Below are 21,440 nucleotides of genomic sequence, written 5' to 3'. Positions count from 1 at the left end.
CATAACTGCATAGAGTTCTGTGTGTGAGTTAAAGAGTAACTTCTTATCCTAGTTCAGCAGCCATTCAGTTCAGTTCAGTTTAGTCGCTCAGTTGTGTCCGACTCTTTGCGACCCCATGAATTGCAGCACTCCAGGCCTCCCTGTCCATCACCAACTCCCAGAGTTTACCCAAACTCATGTCCATCGAGTCAGTGATGCCATCCAACCATCTCATCCTCTGTCGTCCCCTTCTCGTCCTGCCTCCAATCCTACCCAGCATTAGGGTCTTTTCCAATGAGTCAACTCTTCGCATGAGGTGGCCCAAGTATTGGAGTTTCAGCTTCAACATCAGTCCTTCCAACGAACACCCAGGACTGATCTCCTTTAGGATGGACTGACTGGATCTCCCTGCAGTCCAAGGGACTCTCAAGAGTCTTCTCCAACACCACAGTTCAAAAGCATCAATTCTGCGGCGCTCAGCTTTCTTCACCATCCAACTCTCACATCCATACATGACTACTGGAAAAACCAAAGCCTTGACTAGACGGACGTTTGTTGGCAAAGTAATGTCTCTGCTTTTAAATACGCTATCTAGGTTGGCCATAACCTTCCTTCCAAGGAGTAAGCATCTTTTAATTTCATGGCTGCAATCACCATCAGCAGTGATTTTGGAGTCCAAAAAAATAAAGTCTGACACTGTTTCCACTGTTTCCCCATCTATTTCCCATGAAGTGATGGGACCAGATGCCATGATCTTAGTTTTCTGAACGTTGAGCTTTAGGCCAACTTTTTCACTCTCTTCTTTCACTTTCATCAAGAGGCTCTTTAGTTCTTCTTCACTTTCTGCCATAAGGGTGGTGTCATCTGCATATCTGAGGTTATTGATATTTCTCCCAGCAATCTTGATTCCAGCTTGTGCTTCCTCCAGCCCAGCGTTTCTCATAATGTACTCTGCACATAAGTTAAATAAGCAGGGTGACAATATACAGCCTTGACGTACTCCTTTTCCAATTTGGAACCAGTCTGTTGTTCCATGTCCAGTTCTAACTGTTGCTTCCTGACCTGCATACAGGTTTCTCAAGAGACCAAATTCCTTGAACATTATCAGTTTATTCAGTCAAATTATAAAGTTTAGAAATTCACAAGGTACTGACCCACTAGTGTGTGTATCTGTGCGCATGTGTGTGTGTGTGTGTATATATATATATATATATACACACATATTCTTAATAAGAGTTAAATAATTCTGGCATCCCTAAGGTGACCCCTTGCGTGTGTGTGTGTGTGTGTGTGTGTGTGTATACATATTCTTGCTGCTGCTGCTGCTGCTAAGTCGCTTCAGTCGTGTCCGTCTGTGCGACCCCATAGACAGCAGCCCACCAGGCTCCACCGTCCCTGGGATTCTCCAGGCAAGAACACTGGAGTGGGTTGCCATTTCCTTTTTCAACGCATGAAAGTGAAAAGTGGAAGTGAAGTCGCTCAGTCGTGTCCGACTCTTCACGACCCCATGGACTGCAGCCTACCAGGCTCCTCCATCCATGGGATTTTCCAGGCAAGAGTACCGGAGTGGGGTGCCATCATCTTCTCCATACATATTCTTAATAATAGTTCAATAATTCTAGCATTCCTAAAGTGACCCCTTGCTTTTCCCTTCATTTTGATTTATCTGGACCTTTGTCAAAAATGACAGACAAATGAAAGTTTAAGCCTCAAAAATATCTAATTAGAGTAAATAAAAGCAAAAGTATCTCATATAAAAGTCTTACCTATAAATTTTATTTATAAATATCCCTGTTCTATACCACAGAAAACTTACATAAAGTGAAGGTGAAGTCGCTCAGTTGTGTCCGACTCTTTGCGACCCCATGGACTGTAGCCTACCAGGCTCCTCCGTCCATGGGATTCTCCAGACAAGAATACTGGAGTGGGTTGCCATTTCCTTCTCCAGGGAATCTTCCCAACCCAGGGATCGAACCCGGGTCTCCTGCGTCAGAGGCAGACACTTTAACCTCTGAGTCACAATTTAAACTTACGAATGTGTCTTTAAAATGAATTAAATATGATCAATAGCAAGTCTATTACTGGCAAAAGCATTTGAAAGATCAGAGATTCTAGATCAATCTTATTTACTATTTGTATTTATTTACTACTTTACCACAGGAAAACAAGAGTTATTCTGCAAATTTAACTCTAGTAACTATCTGGATCATATTAAAGCATATTCACCTCCAGGCAGAGAAGCTTCAACTAATACATTATCTTTAAACCAGGTTCTTTGGAGTTCTAAAACCAGAAGTTAGCGAATAATAAATAACAGTTCTGAAATACTTGCTTGATTTAAAGACAAAGAATGAAGCAATTATGAGACAATTATTTCTAAGACAGAAATCATGTCAATGAGATGCATTTTTAAAATTACAAGCAAAACCACTGGCAATAAATGGCTTTGAAGAGGACTAAAATCTAAACTTTAGACTCTAGGTTTTTTCGGTCTAAGAATATTTTAATCTAAACCAACTTATCAGTGTCATTGTTAAGAAGAAGATTTGACTAAAATGTTTCATACTCTCGGATTAAAAAAAAAATCATTTGGCAAAAGCGACTGTGCTTGCCTATTACTCTCTAATTTACTCATAATTTAATACAAAGAGAAATGTAACAAAGAAGTACAAGCTATAGTTTATCCTCTGAATTGTGAAGACTTTCTTCCTCAGGATCTAAAGAACTAAAAATGTCCTAAAAGCAGCAATCTTCAGGTTTGAACTAATTCCAATAAGAAAAATATGCAATGAATGAAGGCTTAAAAGTTTTACAAAATTTAAACCGATTTTATTAAGGAAATAATCACATATTCACCTCCAACTTCACTCACCCCAATGAAGCCTGACAGTTTTTTTTTTTAAAGATTAATTAGTTTACTTATTAAGTATACAAAAGGTCATGCTTCAATCAAGTTTTCACAAGCTATGAAAATTAAACTACATTCTAGGTGACACATACATTTACTCAAAAACCTATTTTAAGTTCTATTATGTATAAATGCTCATATAAAAATGCAGGAGTGTAAGAAAATTCCAGTATTAACAGGATTATAGTACAGCATGTGAAATCTACCCAAACTAGCACACATAGTATAGAATGGGAACAAAATAAATAGGAAATGTTTTTAAAAACTGGTAGTTAATTCTATCTTGCACTTCCTTCCTCCACTTCATTTTCTAAGGGAACTGGTGTATCAAAAAAGAATAAAGCTCATCCTTGGCTGGATTCTTGGGGATGACTAGAGGGTGGGTAGCTACTTAAGAGAGGAACAGAGGAATTTCTAAGCAAAAAATAATACATAATAAAGCTACCCTAATACCCCATTTGGGGAGTTAAATTCTAAAGCACAAAAATAGTAGGCAAGGTAAAGGGGATTATGTAAGGCCATACAAAAGTGATCTAAGCCAATTTAAATACAATGGAAAGTCACTGAACGATTTTAAGGAAAGTAACATGATGAGCGGAGAAGGAAATGGCACCCCACTCCAGTACTCTTGCCTGGAAACTCCCATGGACGGAGGAGCCTGGTAGGCTGCAGTCCATGGGGTCGCTAAGGGTCGGACATGACTGAGTAACTTCAGTTTCACTTTTCACTTTCATGCACTGAAGAAGGAAATGGCAACCCACTCCAGTGTTCTTGCCTGGATAATCCCGGGGACAGGGGAGCCTGGTGGGCTACCGTCTATGGGGTCGCATAGAGTTGGACACGACTGAAGCGACTTAAGAGGCGGCAGCAGCAGCAGCAGCAACATGATGAGAATCCTCACAATACACTGTAGGAGTATAGTTAAAAGACTATTGCATGACTCTATGAGACACTTGGGGTCTAAACAAGGCAGCAGGAAGAGAATAGACAGGATATGACAATTACAGCCAATTATGGTATACAGAAGACAAATTCCTGGGGAGGGAGGTGTAAACCAATAGTTATATGACTTCTGTTTCTCTTTACATTAAGTATATAACCCTCACCATAAACCCAAAATCAATGTAAGGGATTTAATGATCTTATTAGGAAAAAAATGAATCCACAAAAACTCTTTTTTAAAGTAAACCTCCTAAAAGAGACCAAAACATTACAATGAGGAATGAAAACAAAACCTGGCATTTAAATAATGATGATAATAATTATGGGGGGGATTATATTTCAACTATATACTACTTCTTAAAAATAAACCAAACTTCAATATTGATAGCATAACATTCTTCCCATGTTTAATTCCACATCTTAAGGTTTATTTCCCAAGAATATTCAAAGCTACCATCATTTTCCCAAGTGTCTCTCTTAAATCTTAAGTGATAAAGAATGTATTTTAAGAAAAAAATCAGAACACTCCTTTGAAGAAAATATCATGTTTGCCTGTTTTTCCATCTTCAACTGTGAACCAGTCTAACTGACCACATCATCTGACAATAGTGTTCCATACGATTTTAGTAATTCAACAAAGTTTTCACAGACATCATGAATTCCTACATCTCTCATGAGACTGGCCACTTTACTTTGTAATACAACCACTTCTCTTCTCTTCCACCAATAAAGTCCTATAAAATCCAATAAAAAGTCCATTTCCTCTTTATGGATTCCTGCAATGTTCCTAACATTCCTCCTAGCTTCCAATTGCAGGGGGTTGGGAGAGACAGAAAGTCTCTTCTCTATCCTCTACAAGTGAACCCCTGTAAGTATTTTATAATCTAAAATAGACCCTACTCAAAACTACCCCGTGACTTTTTATTATCTCTTCTCCTCACTTCATTCATGTGTCAGCTTTCTAATACGTCTAACTTCCTTCCTGGGATACTACTTATATGTCATGTACAAATATTATATTTTATTTTTTCTTATTTAGCATCTCCTTCAACCTACACACACACACACACACACACACCCCCCAAAGGGAAGTTCCATAAAGAGAGAGACTTTCCAGCTACATTCAACACTTAAAACAGTGCCCAGTGCATCAGAGGCATTAAATTTTAAAAAGCCAGTTAAATGAACATAATACTATATTGTTAATATGTTATTAAAAGTCACCAGCGAGAGATTAACAAAGACCAGGGGCTTCCCTGGTAGCTCAGATGGTAACAAAGACCTGGTCACAACAGATAGAAAGAAATGCTATATTAAAGTGATATGACAGAGAGAGTGATCTGATAATGAGAATTATCAGTTTATTAGAGAAGACGTTGTGATATGACAACTTTTACTTGCCTGGATGCACTCTCATAATAAATATTCCATTTACACAGATCCCACATACATCAGCAAATGAATGCTAAGCTAAAGATAATATCCCACAGACTGAATCATTCCCAAGTGTTTTAAAGAAAATAAAATATGAACAAAAACAAGCTGAATTACACAAGTAAAGTGACCCCAGAATCACTTAGCACTCATGAGGATTCTCTATAAAATGGTTAATGAAATATATCAAACATACCAGGAATGTTATTTTACTAGAATATTCCTTGTGTCCCTTCCCCACATATCATCCCAAACTAGATGTAAAACGGCTTTCCTGATCTGGCACTGGCTGTGAAGTTAGTGTAATCTCCTGTACTGTCACTGGACTGCTTGAAAATCCATGTGTTATTCTAAAACTATCTGTCTAAAAAGCTTCTGCTGGACCACAATCGTGAATGGATTAGCAAGTTAAAAACATGTAAAATTTCTCTTACTCTGAACACAACAAAAAAGTTCAAATTCAAATGTCAGGTAGTAGATATTTCATCAATAGAACTTTAAATTTACATAGGGACTATAGACATTCACCATATTTCACAAAAACATACTGAAGGAGGCCAGTCACTACCGCTACTTAAAATCTAGGGAAACAGTCATGAGTAAGATATACGTAATTTCTGCTCTATAGAGAATACAGAAGGGAAGACTTAATTAAATTGATAATGGGGAGTTATAAAGAAACTAGCAGAGATGTCTAAACAAACAGATCTACCTAATTCAACAGGATAGTGGCAAAGTCAAAGGTATTAGTTTAACTAACTTTTCCCTAATATTACCATTTCATTTTCTCAAATTATAGATTTTTAATGTCATCTGATTTTAATCACAATATATTCAAAGCTACTATTATTTTGAGAAATCCACCAAACTTTTAATTCATTGCTAAATTCATAGTATTATAATATTCTACTAACTGTCCCTGGCATGAAATTTAAAGCATAAAGGCAACAGATGGGCCATCTGAATCTCATTTCTACATCATGACCAAATGTAATTTCTCAGGAGTTGTGTTCATTACATGGAAAAGGCTACCAAGGACTAATACCATATCCGCACTTTATAACATAAATCCAAAGCAATTACAGGTTTCAAGCTTTGTACCTGTGTGATGGAGAAGGAGCTTCAAATTGAGGCACTGTGCTATCCTCACTGACAGGAGAATATAAGCCGCTCATTTCCTGGAAGCACAATTATTAGAGTTATAGATACTCCAAAGAGAAGATGTATAAGTCAAACGGAGCTATTTCTTTCTTTCCAATCCCAGGTTTTATCAGCCCCTTTTTGTCTCAACATCCAAATTTCTCAAGGTTTCCTCTCCATAGAGTACAAAAGCAAGGCTATCTGAAACTTACAAGTCTTTTTCATGAATACATACTTAAAGAATTAGAAATTCTTTAATAAATATTATTCATTACTAATGAAGCCACCAAATGCAGAAAAAGACAAAAGTAAATATTTTTAATGAGACATACTGTACACTATGTGAACAGTGAACTAGCTAATCATTTTTAATCTAGGTGAGAACCTATTGATAAATATTAAGATAAGTATGGCAACTGACTAAACAGAACTTTGTCAGCAAAGGAATGACTCTGCTTTTTAATACAGTGTCTAGGTGTGTGTTAGTGTTAGTCAATCAAGTCGTGTCCAACTCTCTGCAACCCCACAAACTGTAGCCCTCCAAGCAAGAATAGTGGAGGGGATTGCCATTCCCTTCTCCAGAGGATCTTCCCGATCCAGGGATTGAACCTGAGTTGGTCATAGCTTTTCTTCCAGGTGCAAATATCTTTTAATTTCATGGCTGCAGTCACCATCTGCAGTGAGTTTGGAGCCTAAGTAAATAAAATCTGTCACTGTTTCCATTTTTTCTCCATCTATTTGCCATGAAGTGATAGGACTAGATAGCGTGATCTTCGTTTTTTGAGCTGAGTTTTAAACCAACTTTTTCGCTCTCCTGTTTCACCTTCATCAAGAGGTTCTTTAGTTCCTCTCTGCTTTCTGCTATAAAGGTGGTGTCATCTGCATATCTGAGATTATTGATATTTCTCCTGGCAATCCTGATTCCAGATTGTGCTTCATCCAGCCCAGCATTTCGCATGATGTACTTTGCATATAAGTTAAACAAGCAGGGTGACAATATGCAGCCTTGACGTACTCCTTTCCCAATTTTAAACCAGTCCATTGTTCTGTGTCCAGTTCTAACTGTTCTGTCTTGACCTGCATAGAAGTTTCACAGGAGGCAAGTAAGGTGGTATGGTATTCCCATCTCGAAGAATTTTCCACAGTTTGTCATGATCCACACAAAGGCTTTAGAGTCGTCAATGAAACAGAAGATGTTTTTCTGGAATTCTCTTGCTTTTTCTATGATCCAAGGTATGTTGGCAATTTGATCTTTGGTTCCTCTGCCTTTTCTAAATCCAGCTTGAACATCTGGAAGTTCTTGGTTCACGTACTGTTGCAGCCTAGCTTGGAGAATTTTGAGCATTCCTTTGCCAGCATGTAAAATGAGGGCAACTGTGTAGTCGTTTGAACTTTCATTGGCACTGCTCTTCCTGGAGACTAGAATAAAAACTGAACTTTTCCAGTCCCTGTGGCCACTGCTGAGTTTTCCAAATTTGCTGGCATACTGAGTGTAGCATTTTCACAGCATCATCTTTCAGGATTTGAAATAGCTCAGCTGGAATTCCATCACCTCCATAGCTTTGTTTGTAGTGATACTTCCTAAGGCCCACTTGACTTTGCACTCCGAGATGTCTGGGTCTAGGTGAGTGATCTATCGTGGTTATCTGGGTCATTAAGACCCTTTTTGTATAGTTCTTCTGTGTATTCTTGCCACCTTTTCATAATAGCTTCTGCTTCTGTTAGGCCCATACTGTTTCTGACCTTTATTGAGCCCATCCTTGCATGAGAGTTAGACTGTGAAGAAAGCTGAGTGCCGAAGAATTGATGTTTTTGAACTGTGGTGTTGGAGAAGACTCTTGAGAGTTCCTTGGACTGCAAGGAGATCCAACCAGTCCATCCTAAAGGAGATCAGTCCTGGGTGTTCATTGGAAGGACTGATGCTGAAGCTGAAACTCTAATACTTTGGCCACCTCATGCGAAGAGTTGACTCACTGGAAAAGACCCTGATGTTGGGAAGGATTGGGGGCAGCAGGAGAAGGGGACGACAGAGGATGAGATGGCTGAATGGCATCACCAACTCGATGGACATGGGTTTGGGTAAACTCCGGGACTTGGTGATGGACAGGGAGGCCTGGCATGCTGCAATTCGTGGGGTTGCAAAGAGTCGGACATGACCGAGCAACTGAACTAAACTGAACTTGCATGAAATGTTCCCTTGGTGTCTCTAATTTTCTTGAAGAGATCTCTAGTCTTTCCCATCCTGTTGTTTTCCTCTATTTCTTTGCATTGATCACTCAGGAAGGCTTTCTTTTCTCTCCATGCAATTCTTTGGAACTCTGCATGCATATGGGTGTATCTTTCCTTTTCTCCCTTGCCTTTCACTTCTCTTCTTTTCTGGGCTATTTGTAAGGCCTTCTCAGACAATCATTTTGCCTTTTTGCATTTCTTTTTCTTGGGGATAGTTTTGATCACCACCTCATGTACAATATTATGAAACTCTGTCCACAGTTCTTCAGGCACTCTATCAGATCTAATCCGTTGAATCTATTCATTACTTCCACTGTCTAATCGTAAGGGATTTGATTTAGGTCATACCACAATGGTCTAGTGGTTTTCCCTGCTTTCTCAGTTTAAGTATGAATTTTGCAATAAGGAGTTTGTGATCTGAGCCACAGTCAGTACCCAGTCTTGTTTTTGCTAACTGTACAGAGCTTCTCCATCTTTGGCTGCAAAGAATATAATCAATTTCATTTTGGTATTGACCATCTGGTGATGTCCATGTGTATTCTCTTGTGTTGTTGGAAGAAGGTGTTTGCTATGACCAGTGCATTCTTTTGGCAAAACTCTTTTAGCCTTTGCCCCGCTTCATTTTGTACTACAAGGTGAAACTTGCCTGTTACTCCAGGTATCTCTTGATTTCCTACTTTTCTTTCCAGTCCCCTATGACGAAAAGGACATCTTTTTGGGGTTCTATTAAGTTCTATAAAGTCTTGTAGGTCTTCACAGAACTGTTCTCCTTCACCTTCTTTGGCATTAGTCAAAGTTACAGTTTTTCTAGCAGTCATGTACTAATGTGAGAGCTGGACCATAAAGAAGGCTAAGCACTGAAGAATTGATGCTTTTGAACTGTGGTGTTGGAGAAGACTCTTGAGAGTCCCTTGGACTGCAAGGGGATCAAACCACTCAATCCTAAGGAAATCAATCTTGAATACTCATTGCAGGGACTGATGCTGACGCTGAAACTCCAATACTTTGGCCACCTGATACAAAGAGCCCATTCACTGGAAAAGACCCTGATGCTGGGAAAGACTGAAAGCAGGAGGAGAAGCAGAAGACAGAGGATGAGATGGTTGGATGGCATCACCGACTCAATAGATATGAGTCTGGCCAAGCTTTGGGAGATGGTGAAGGACAGGGAAGCCTAGTGTGCTGTAGTCCATGGGGCCACAAAGAGCTGGACATGACTGAGCGACTGAATGGCAGCTGGATCATTACTGTTCAACTCTCTGAGCAACAACGGCAACTGGATCATTACTGTTCAACTCACCAAAGTATAGAAAAACAGGATATATCAGTCTCTACTTTGAAAATATTCTTTGCAAACATTAAGAAAAGTAACATCCCTCTTGATGCAAATATTAGCATTGTTTACTAACTGGTTAAACTCTTAACTTTTGATCATTAACTCAGAGGAAAAGGGCTCCTAATAAATTACTGCAGAAATTATGCCTGTTACTTTCTATATAATGGAGACTAATCCCATAAATTTAATGCAGCAATTTAAAGGAAAAGCAAAATTTTCATGAAATTGAAAAGCTACTCGAGATATAAGAAATTCTTGATCTTACTTCCACTCTTTTGATATCCTCTTCCAAAACACTTAGCTCCTTCTGAATCTGCTCCAGTTGCTGTAGATTAGAGAGGGGGGAAAAAAAAAAGCCTAAACCAAACCACACTAGCATCACCACAATCATAAAACAATTTTACATTTGGAATACGATTTCTAGGAAATTGTGCACTAATGGTAAATTGTAGGGGTGAAAAACTGCAGATAAAAGCACTGAAAGTCCTATGTTAAAAAATAAATGTAAAGACTTAATATTTAAGAAAATAGTACTTTCTTTAATACAATAATTGACTTTATAATAAAAATATTAAAGATGAATAATAACAATATGATTTAATAAAAAGAAGATATCCAAAGAACTTTCAAATCACCTCATTTAATTGTCAGCAACTAATGTCAGCATGTCAGTTGTTAACCTCATTTTATTTTATTTTATTTTTTTTTTAAATAAATTTATTTATTTTAGTTGGGGGCTAATTACTTTACAATATTGTAATAGTTTTTGCCATACATTGACATGAATCAGCCATGGGTTTACATGTGTTCCCCTTCCTGTATAAAAATAAGTCTCGAAGATTAAATTCTACCACCCAAAAGCAATCACAAGTTACCCTCTTAAACATTTTTTAAAACATATTTAAGATAATGCCTCATCTTTGACATTTTGCCTATTGCACCATAACTTTTCTCCATGCTTTTAAAATGCAAAAATTTTAATTGTTATATCGTATTTAATGATATATTGCCAATTATAAGTAATTCTGAACCATAGGAGTCTGCATTTTAGATTGAGTCTGCATTCCAAATTTTATTGAGATTACTAAAATGAAATTATTTGATCAAGAGAAATAGCAACTCTTCACTACATAAAACAAAACTGCTTTCCAGGAACACTATCAAATTTAAATTTCTATAATTATTATATATAAGTGGCTGTCTTAATCTAAGCCAAATATATTGAAGCCAATTTTATTTTTCAGCCATGTTGTGCAGCATGCAGAATCTCAGTTCCCCAAACAGGAATCGAACCCATGTCCCCTGTGTTGGGAGCTCTGAGTCTTAACCACTGAACTTTCAGGGAAAATCCCTGAGCCAGTTTTTAGAATATAAAATAATAATAATGAATATATTTATGTAATACTTATTGCCAGATGTGCAATAGGAAGTATTACACAGGAAAATAAATCACAGAAAGATTAAGTGACTTGCCCAAGATCACAGTAAGCACACAGCAGAACTGGAGTTGAAATCAAGGCAGCCTTCTTATTCCAGAATTCATGCCATTAATTACTACTATGTTATAACACTACCACTTGAAAACAGCACCTTATTATTTAAGTTTATTTTACCTAATGACTAGTAGGGGTAAACAGATTTTTAAGCATGTTTTCTTCTGAGGCAATATATAGACAGTTGATAATATATTAACTCAAATATTAACCAGTCTTAAACATTTTGCTAAGTACTGTGAGGAACGGGATTTAGAAAACTCGAGCCCTTGGCCTCATGGAATTCAGTCTAAGGAAGAGCTTCTGGGTTAGTGAACATGTAGGCTGGTGAGTACATGAAGATGCCTGCAGAATGGCACACCTGGAGAAGGTGTGGAAGCTCCATGCCCCTTCCCACATATTTCAGTTCTATCCTTTTACAATAAACTGATAATCCAGTAAGTAAACTATTTTCCTGTTATGTGATCCATTTTAGCAAATTATCAAATCCTTGGAGGGGGACACGGGAACCGCCAATTTATAGCCAGTAGGTTAAATATACAAGTGACTTCTTGGACGTGCAATTATGATCTGAAGGGGCACCTCAGTCTTGTGCGAATGAGTCCTCAACCAGTGGAATCTGGGGCCAACTCCAAGTAGACAGTGTTAGATAGAATTGACCTGAATTGAGTTCCAGGACACTCTGCTTGTGTCTACAGAGAACTGGAGAACTAGTTGGTGTAAGAAATCACCTACACATTTGGTGGCCAGAAATATGGAGAGAGGTAATGAATAAAGGGAACAAGTGTTCTCCTTTCAGGCATCAATATAAGACATTATAGTATGAGGAAACAGAAGAAAGACAAAGGATAACCGTTTTAAAAAGCAAAAAGAACAACTAGGCTAAATTCACTCTGCAAACATGTTTCATAAACCAGAGAGGCAGAATCTAAAATAAAAGCATAAAGCAGAGACCAAGAATGTTTTGGAAATATATGAAGAAAGTTCATAAAGCTGAACTGTCATTATCTAAATGAAAACAGACCACAAATGGGAATGAAAACTGACAAATTTCTGGATCAAATCTGCCTTAACACTATTGTGAGTTTTGAGGGTACCAAAAATAATCATAATAAACACATAAGATGGAGAAATGCTACTTGAGAGCACAGTCCAAGTCATCAATAGCAAGCACTCTCAACACAGTATACTGTATTACAACCCAAAGAAATTATTTTAAAAATTTGAAAAGTGAAAGACAGAAGTCTCTGAATCCCTTAAGACTAAAACATAAAAGAATTCAAAAACAGAACCCCCTTTAATTGACATTAGCTTTGGTGCAGTTAGGTATCATTGGCACTCACTTATTAGACCTTCACTATGATTGAATAAAAATATGCTGAAGTATTAAATTCAGTATCTTAATTTTGTCTTTTAGAGCTAATATAATTAGAATAAGTTACAGTTGCCAAGACCTCGTCAATTATCTGAAATACAAAACTGAACAAAAGAATACTGATAAACTTTAAGGAAAAAAAAAGCTGGTTAAAAAAAAGTAACAAAATTAATAATACTATATATATATATATATATATATATAAACAAAAAGCACTAAAAATAAATTAAAAAAAAAAAGCACTGTATACTGATTAGAATATCCAACATCCAGAACACTGACAACACCAAAAGCTGAAAAAGATGTGTAGCAACAAGAACTCTCATTTATTCTTGGTAGGAGTGAAAAATTGTACAGCCACTCTGAAAGGCAGTTTGGCGGTTTCTTTAAAAATTATACATATTCTTATCATATAAGCCAGTAATCACACTCCTTGGTATTTACCCAAGCGAGTTGAAAACTTCGATTCCAAAAACACACATTGATAGCAGCTTTAGTATAATTAACAACACTTGAAACAACCAAGATGTCCTTCAGATGAATGGATAAACAGTGGTTCATAAAGACAATGGAATAATATTCAGTGCTAAGAAGAAATGAGCTTTCAAGTCATAAAAAAACATGAGGAAATTTAAATGTGTATTACTATGGGGTATATGGAAAAAATCTCTGTACTGTCTTTTCAATTCTTCTGTGAACTTAAAACTGCTCTAAAAAAATCTTTAAAAAAATATAAATACAGTGAAGTAACTCTTAAAGAAAAAAACATAAGAACAAAAAATCAAAAGAGAAAAGAAACAAAAACATAATAAAATGGCAGGCTTAAACTCTTTTACATTAAATGTAAATGGTTTAAATACAAAATTATAAGACTGAGTCTGGCAGAGTGAATGAAACACCTCTGCTGTATATAAGAAATTCACCTCAAATAAGTTAGTGATACAACAAGGAACCAAAGATTCAGTAGGATGCAAAACATTCTTACCACACTGTGCAACTGCAGGAAACACATACTTTAGAAGCACGAGTATTTCAAAATTTAATGAACTACCATGTGACAGTGCAAGTATCATAATATAAAAACCAAATTATTTTCTGATAACAATGCAATTATAACAGAAATCCATAATTTTTTTTAAAAAAAGTCTCCATGGGTAGTATAGTAGATAAGAATCCACCTGCAAATGCAGGGGACATGGGTTTGATCCCTGGTCCAGGAAGGTTCCACATGCCACGGGGCAATTAAGTCCCTGTACCACAACTACTGAGCCTGCTCTCTAGAGCCCATGAGTCACAATTACTGAAGCCTGTGTGCCTAGAACCTGTGCTTGGCAACAAGAGAAGCCACCACAATGAGAAGCCTGTACACAGCAATGAAGAGTAGCCCCCACTTGACACAACTAGAGAAAGCCCACAGGCAGCAACAAAGACCCAACACAACCAAAAATAAAATAAGTAACTTCTTTTTAAATGAAAGAATCCCAACATCCAAGTAATAAGTTTATCTATAAATAACCCACATGCCTAAGAAAAAGTATAATGAAAATAGGAGACTACTTTGAACTAAGGACTAACAAACAAAATGCCATACCAAAATTATTAGATGCGACTAAAAGAACTATGGCCTGAAATGTGTATATTATTAAAAATAAAGTCTGCCTACTAATGTGAATATCCAAGTTAACAAATTAGAAAAGAAACAACAAAATAAAACCAAAAAAAGTAGAAGGATGGACAATGTAATTATAAGGAGGGTAATTAAGAAAATGGAAAACAAAAATAAAATAGAGAACATAAACAAAGCCAAAAAGCTGGTTCCTGGATAAAACTCATAAAATTGATACATCCCTGAATCCCTGACATGACCTGATCAAAAAAAACAAACAGAAAAATGTACAGCACCAATAAGCAGAGTTAGGAATGAAAGACATCACTAAAAATTCTAGCGGTATTAAAAACTTAGTATTAAGACCAATCTAATACTAAAAAATTTGAAAATTTAGAAGAAATAGAAAAAAATAACATGTCAAAAATGGTATCTAAAACAAAAATCTGAATAAGCAGTACATGAATCAACGAAGTTTCTGCAAACAACAGGTCCATACAGCTTTTCCAGCAAAATCCTTAAACATTCAGCAAAGATATTCATCCTAGATTATACAACTTCTTCCAGAAAACAGAAAAAGAGGGTACATTCTCCAACCAATTTGATAAAACCAACTTTATAACAAAACTGGACAAGATCAGTGTATAAAAAGTTAAAGAACAATCTTATTAATGAATATAGATTCAATAAGGGAGCCAAGGAGGGCAAACAACTGTCCTACTTATCTAGAATGCAGAACATTCAGTGATAAAACCAGAACACTCCTGGGCAAATCAGGACAGTTGGTCACCCTAGGTGCAAAGTTGATTGAGTTTTTAATGTTAAACAAAGAATGATCCATTTTAATATAATGAAAAAAAAATTATATCATCTCAACTGCACTAAAATTTTGGAGAATACTCAACCCCCACTTAACAATTAAAAAAAAAATTCTCTTAGGAAACTGGGAATAGAAACAACTTCTTGAATGATTTAAAAAAATACCTACCAAAAACCTACAGAAAACATCATACCTAATGGTGACACGTCGAAAGCTTTCACTTTGAGATCAGCACCAAGACTAGGATGCCCCGCTATCACCACTTCTATTCATCATTGTACCGGATATCCTAGCCAGCAGAGTAAGACAAGAAAAATAAATAAAGGATATAAGGATCATAAAGAAAGAAACTAAACTGTTATTATTTGCAGATGATGATGTGTGCAAAGAAAATACAAAATAATCTACAAATAAATTATTAGAATTAATGATTTTAACAAAGTTGCTGGATACAAAAAAACAAGTATGTGTCAAAATCAATTGCATTTCTATATGCCAGCAATAAATAGTAAGAAACTGAAATTAAAGACACAGACATCACTTAGAATAGCATAAAAATGATTGAAGACCTAAGGACAACTCTAAAATAGACATATGTAAGAATATCCTGAAAAATATCAAAATTTTGGAGGCCATTTTTAAGGACCTACATATACAGAGAGAAATACCATGTTCAATGGCTAGAGGACTCAATACCGTAAAGAGAGCCTCCCAAATTGATCTATGGAGTCAAAGTAATCCCAATAAAAATCACAGCAGCTATACCATGGAAATGTATCAGCTGGTTTTAAAATTTATAGAGAAATGCGACTTTCCTAAAAAAGAATAGTGACTTACTTCAAAATTCTAGTATTTAATACAATGTGGTATTGCCAGAAACACAGACAGACAGACCAGTGGAGCAAAAGAGAGCCTGGAAACAGACCCATGTATGTATGGACACATGATGTATGATAGATGTGGTATTTCAAAGCAATGGGAAAAGGATGAACTTTTTAATTAAGGATGCTTGGACATCTGGATATTCATATGAAAAATTCCCAAGTAGATTATAGATGTATGTATGAAAAAAAGAAAGAATTAAAAGATTCAAGTAGATAATATTGCAAAATGTCTTCATGACCTCAGATGGAGAATAATTCTTTACCTAATAGAAAAGGCACTAATTATAACGGGCAAGACTAATAAATTTGACTCTACTATAGACAGAAACTTCTCTTCATCAAATAACATCATTAAGACAATGAAAAAAGCAGCCCAATTAGAGGGGAGAAAGATCTGCTATAGATAAGTAGGTAGACAGACAGACAGAACAAAGAATTTTTATCTAGAATATATAAGCAAACCAGAAGGAAAATCAATGAAATAGAAAAGATGCACAAAGCTTAAACCAAGTTCTTCATACATACACAAAAATCCAAATGGCCAATTCATAGTACTGAGTACTCAACCTCATTATCCATCAGGGAAATGCAACTTAAAACCACAAAGAGATACCAACACATATCCCGAGATGAGCTAAACTGAAAAAAGTCTACTGATATCAAGTACTGGGAAGAATATAGTACAATAGGAACATTCCTACAATTCCTGTAGGAAGAGTAACCAATTCAACCACTCAGGCATTGTTTGGCATTATCTACTAAATTTGAAGATGTACATATCCTATGACTTAATAATTCCATTTCTACATATGAAGCATAGAGATATATTCTAATATATACCTTGATAAGATATATATATGTAAGATAGTAACATTGTTTGCAATAACAAAAATAGTGTGTATTCAATTAACAGAATACTATACAACAACAGAAGTGAATCAATTACAGCCGTATACAACACTAGGGATGAACCTTAACACTGAGCCAACGAGAAGAACAAAACATGACATAATGCAGCAGTGCATTTATATTAATTCAAAAGAAGAGACTTATAAATTAAAAATATTTAGACTTTAAAACAATAAAGAAAAACAGAGGGGTCAGAATACTGACTACCTAAAGGCAAGGGAAGACTATAATCTGGTAAGGGTAGGCAGAGAGCTTTACGAGTCCTAGCAAAAATCTATCATGATCAGGATGGTGGTTACATGGATGATTGTGCTATGAATCTTTAAACTGTAATTTGTTTTACAAACTTTTCTGTGCTTTATGTCATATAAAAATATTAAAATGCAATATATTTATACTCAAAATAAAACTTCAAACAAAACCAAAAGGAAACCAAGATTCCTCAAAACTGTCCTATTACAAGGAATTAAAAGGGTACCACAAACGACCAAAAGTATATTTTAAAATTAAGTTGAATGAAACGTCAGGCAAATTGTTCAAACGCTGGTACAAATTTGCACTGAGGAGACTGGCTTTTACATAGAACCTGAAGCCCTCTTGTTCAATCTAACTTTGAAGAAAGAATAGCATGTTCATTTAAAAACATATATTTGTTAAGACTGGCTCTAAGACAGCCTCCAAAAAGTCCCACCTCAGAATCCACAACCTGTGTAATTCCCTCTTTCTGTGGGCTGGACCCAAAAATTTGCTTCTAATAGAAAAAACAAAACATTTGTTGAGATGTAACTTTCAAGATTAAGCTACAGAAAGCATGTGACTGCTGTCTATAAAACCCTCTCATTTTCTTACTTTCTCACTCTGAGGAAGTCAGCTGCCGTGGAGCAAGTTATCCTATGGAGAAGCCCATGTGGTAAGAATTTGGTATCTCTTCCCAACAGCCAGTGAGTTAACTTGGATGCATTCCTATCCCCGTAGAACCTTAAGATAACTGCTGCCCTGGCCAACACCTGGATTGCTTGTAGCCTGGTGAGAAACCCCGAACCAAGGCACTCAGTTATTCTATACCAGGATTCCTGACACTAGATAGTAAATGTTTTGCTGTTTTTAAGCCATTCAACGTGAGGGTAACTTGTTACACAGAAATAAATAACTAATGAAAATGCCTACTCTGTGCCTTGCACATTCCCTTCTCTCAATACTTAAAACAGAGTCAATAGAAAAAAAAATAAAAAACAAAAATTAAATCTATAAATCTAAAAGCAAGATGTGATACTTGAACAAGTAAGTATGTTAACTCTGAAAAGCAGATTCAACTGCCCAATTAGAAGTTCTGCATAAAATCACAAAGCTAATTTCCAAAGTCTGAAAGTTAAACTTGAGGAAAAAAAAAATCAAAAGCAGTAACTGACCTCCTAGTCAATCTGTATTATTTTATAGTTTATATGCCTGAAACGATTTCAAATCTAAATATGTTGCAAGCATCAAGACACTCTAGAGAAGTTTGAAAAATCTCAGAGAAAAAAGAAAACCTAATAATAGATAACAATCAGCCATTTCATTTAATCCCGAGTTATCCTTATGTTTGGACTGTTCACTTAATTGATTCATTATCAAGTAATTTCCTATGTGCTAATTTCATTCAATGAGTTCAAAATCTAACATAAAAAGAACCACATAAAACTACTGCAGAACAATTTGATGTTGTTTTAGGAGGGGAGAAAGTATGTATGAAATAGAAAAAACTATCACTTTTCCAAAGAATTTGCTATAGCAAAGATGGTTGGGTACTGAATTAATAATTTTGTTTCCGTATGTCATAAAATGTTCAGCTTTATTACTTAAAGTATGGTTCAAGGACCAAGAGCATCATCTGGAGCTTGCTAGAAATGCAGATTATCAGGCTCCAATACACACCCTCTTCATCAGAACTTGGATTCTAAGAAGATCCTCAGGTGATTCTTAAACAAACTGAAGTTGAAGATAAAGTACCCACCAAAAAAATAAATTAGAAGTCATTTAAATATATATATAAATCTTCAATTCATAATGAAAATAATTTTAATAGATATTAAAATCACAACTGCTACCTCAGCAAAAGTTAAAGGAAAATACAATCATAAACCATGTGAACAACATTTAGCTATAAACAGAAGCATAACATGGAAAAATCCAATCTAACAAAGTAAAAGAAAGTTAAAAATAGACATCATGAATAGTCAAAAAAAAAAGTGGAAATATCGAACTAAGATAATATAAAGTTCTGGCAATGCACAGTTATCAAAATAAGTTCTCGTCTTTTTATTTTCAAAAAATAATAAAAACTGCGTGGAGCCTAAAATACATGGTTATATTTTTTTGAGTGGAAATGACCTAATTAGACAACTGAAAGTAAAAATATAAGATTTGAGTCCATTAGGAGTTTAAATATAAAACAGTTTTCAAAGTTATTTTAGCATGCTACTGAGAACATAGGACTTTGTCTTTGGTTTTCCCGTATTTTGTACTATTGTGAAATGACTTTGACATGTTAAAATGCTTAGTTAGCGCACTATGGTTATAAAATTGCTAATAAAAAGTTATTTTTTAGTTATCCTGCATGACTTAACACTTTCCAAGTCCTAAATAGGTAGCTATATTTTTACTTGTTTTTCCTCTCCAGCATGCACTTTAATCATAGGAAAACTGTAACTCCTATGTTTTCTTTTCAGGGTGAAAGTTTGGCTGTCATTTGAGCCTAACTTTCATTCTTTGTAGCTATTCTTTATAGTTTTGAGGTAATGTCATTATTTTCAAATCTACAGAAAACTTTTTAGCTCATCTCTAAAAAGGGATTTTTAACATATCAAGTTGCAAAGGTAAAAGAAGTTAAAATAACAAAGCTTAAAAAAAAAAAAAAAACAACTCCTGAAAACTCAAATGCTTTCTAGTATTTAAATAAAATTTTAAGCCTGAAGTGCTTTCACAAAAATGGGGACAAAAATGTCAAGAATCAACAACAGTAAAGAAACATTATGTAAAATACACAAAATAATATACCTCTCTCTTATTTCTTCTTGCAACCTTGAGGAATTCCATAAGGATCTGTAGTTGGGCTGCATGTGATTCCTATAATAGAAAATTATAATTGTTCTTTTAAAAATACAACTTTGAGTTCAAAGTCTTCTTTAACACCACAGTATAATCAGTATGAAGCAATTTTATTCATCCATTTAAGTTAGTCCCATTCCTATTTTGTCAGTTTCCTACTTGCTAATTGGCATTTTTAAAGCAAGCCATTACGGGCTTCCCCATTTGCTCAGTGGTAAAGAATCCGCCTGCCAATGCAGGAGACACGGGTTCAATCCCTGGTCCAGGAAGATCACACATGCCATGGAGCCACTAAGCCTGAGCATCACAGCTACTGAGCCTGTGCTTAGAGCCCAGGAGACACAACTACCGAGCCCACACACCATACAACCCATCTCCATGACAAGAGAAATTGCCATAATGAGAAGCCCTCAGACCACAACTAGAGAGTAGCACTTACTAGCCAGTCAAAATGTGAAGCATCACTGAGGTACTATACATACTACAAAAAAGCACGGCCACTTTGGCTTGCAGGATCTTAATGCCCAGACCAGGGACTACTCAGCCCCTTGGCAATGAAAGCACTGAGTCCCAACCACTGGACAGCCAGGAAACTCCCTACCTCACTTTCAATGAACTGAAACTAGCTCAAGCAACAAGTGAGCTCCAACTCAGCTAAATTCCTGATCAGACCAAAGAGGTCAACCTCTTATCCTTGCTTCCTGACAAAGGAAAAGACAAGACCATTCAGGAAGAAAGTATTAACCACTTTATCTATACTGCTCTTGAATATAGAACATCTAAGACATAATTTTAAAATTACAAGACATGAAAAGAAGTAGGAAAGTCAAGAGAAAAATAACAGGCTAAAAGAACAAAATTCACGGATGACTCACATGCTGGGATGAGCAAAAAAAAAAAGACTTTAAAATATTTCCATATATTACTAAAGAATTAAAATAAAAAATAGACATGAGTGAAAAAACAGAAAATTAGAAAGGAACTGAAAAATTAAAGTGCAAATCCTAGAAATGAAGAATACAGTCTGAAATTTAAAAAAAATTAAAACAAAATAACTTCAGATAAAGTTAGGAACAGATGGACAGAGCAAAGAAATAACAAATTCAAAGACAGTTCAAAAAAAAGAAAAAAAAGAAGCACCAGAAATATGTGGGATAATATGAAAAATAAAACATATGATTGGAACCCTAAGGAAAAGTAGAGAGCACAAGGCTGAATAATGTTCACATGTGCAACAAACAGATCCTCTTGTTCTGTGAAACACAACCAGAATAAATATTTTTTAAATGAAACCTAGG

General features: G+C 35.7%; 1 protein-coding gene across 12 annotated transcripts in view; it reads right to left on the bottom strand.

Moving 5' to 3' along the window:
* COP1 (COP1 E3 ubiquitin ligase) overlaps window positions 1-21,440 on the bottom strand; it is a 218,880-nt gene that overhangs the window by 143,331 nt on the left and 54,109 nt on the right. For 6 of the 12 annotated variants that reach the window (XM_081493670.1, XM_081493671.1, XM_081493672.1 and 3 more), the window contains exons 6-8: window positions 20,092-20,160; window positions 10,234-10,293; window positions 6,365-6,441 (exon numbers count right to left, since the gene is read on the bottom strand). The exons of 1 other annotated variant lie outside the window; for it this stretch is intronic. In XM_081493670.1, the coding sequence (XP_081349796.1) occupies window positions 6,365-6,441; window positions 10,234-10,293; window positions 20,092-20,160 (206 nt within the window). The remainder of the gene's footprint in view (window positions 1-6,364; window positions 6,442-10,233; window positions 10,294-20,091; window positions 20,161-21,440) is intronic. 5 more of the 12 variants (XM_081493674.1, XM_081493675.1, XM_081493677.1 and 2 more) reach the window with 3 other exon arrangements.

This window comes from Giraffa tippelskirchi, chromosome 5 (assembly GCF_054371585.1).
Source record: "Giraffa tippelskirchi isolate mGirTip1 chromosome 5, T2T-mGirTip1v1.2.pri, whole genome shotgun sequence".
In the NCBI taxonomy this organism is placed as follows: domain Eukaryota; kingdom Metazoa; phylum Chordata; class Mammalia; order Artiodactyla; family Giraffidae; genus Giraffa; species Giraffa tippelskirchi.
Note: the sequence above shows the minus strand (reverse complement) of the source record. Positions and strands in the feature narration are given on the sequence as shown.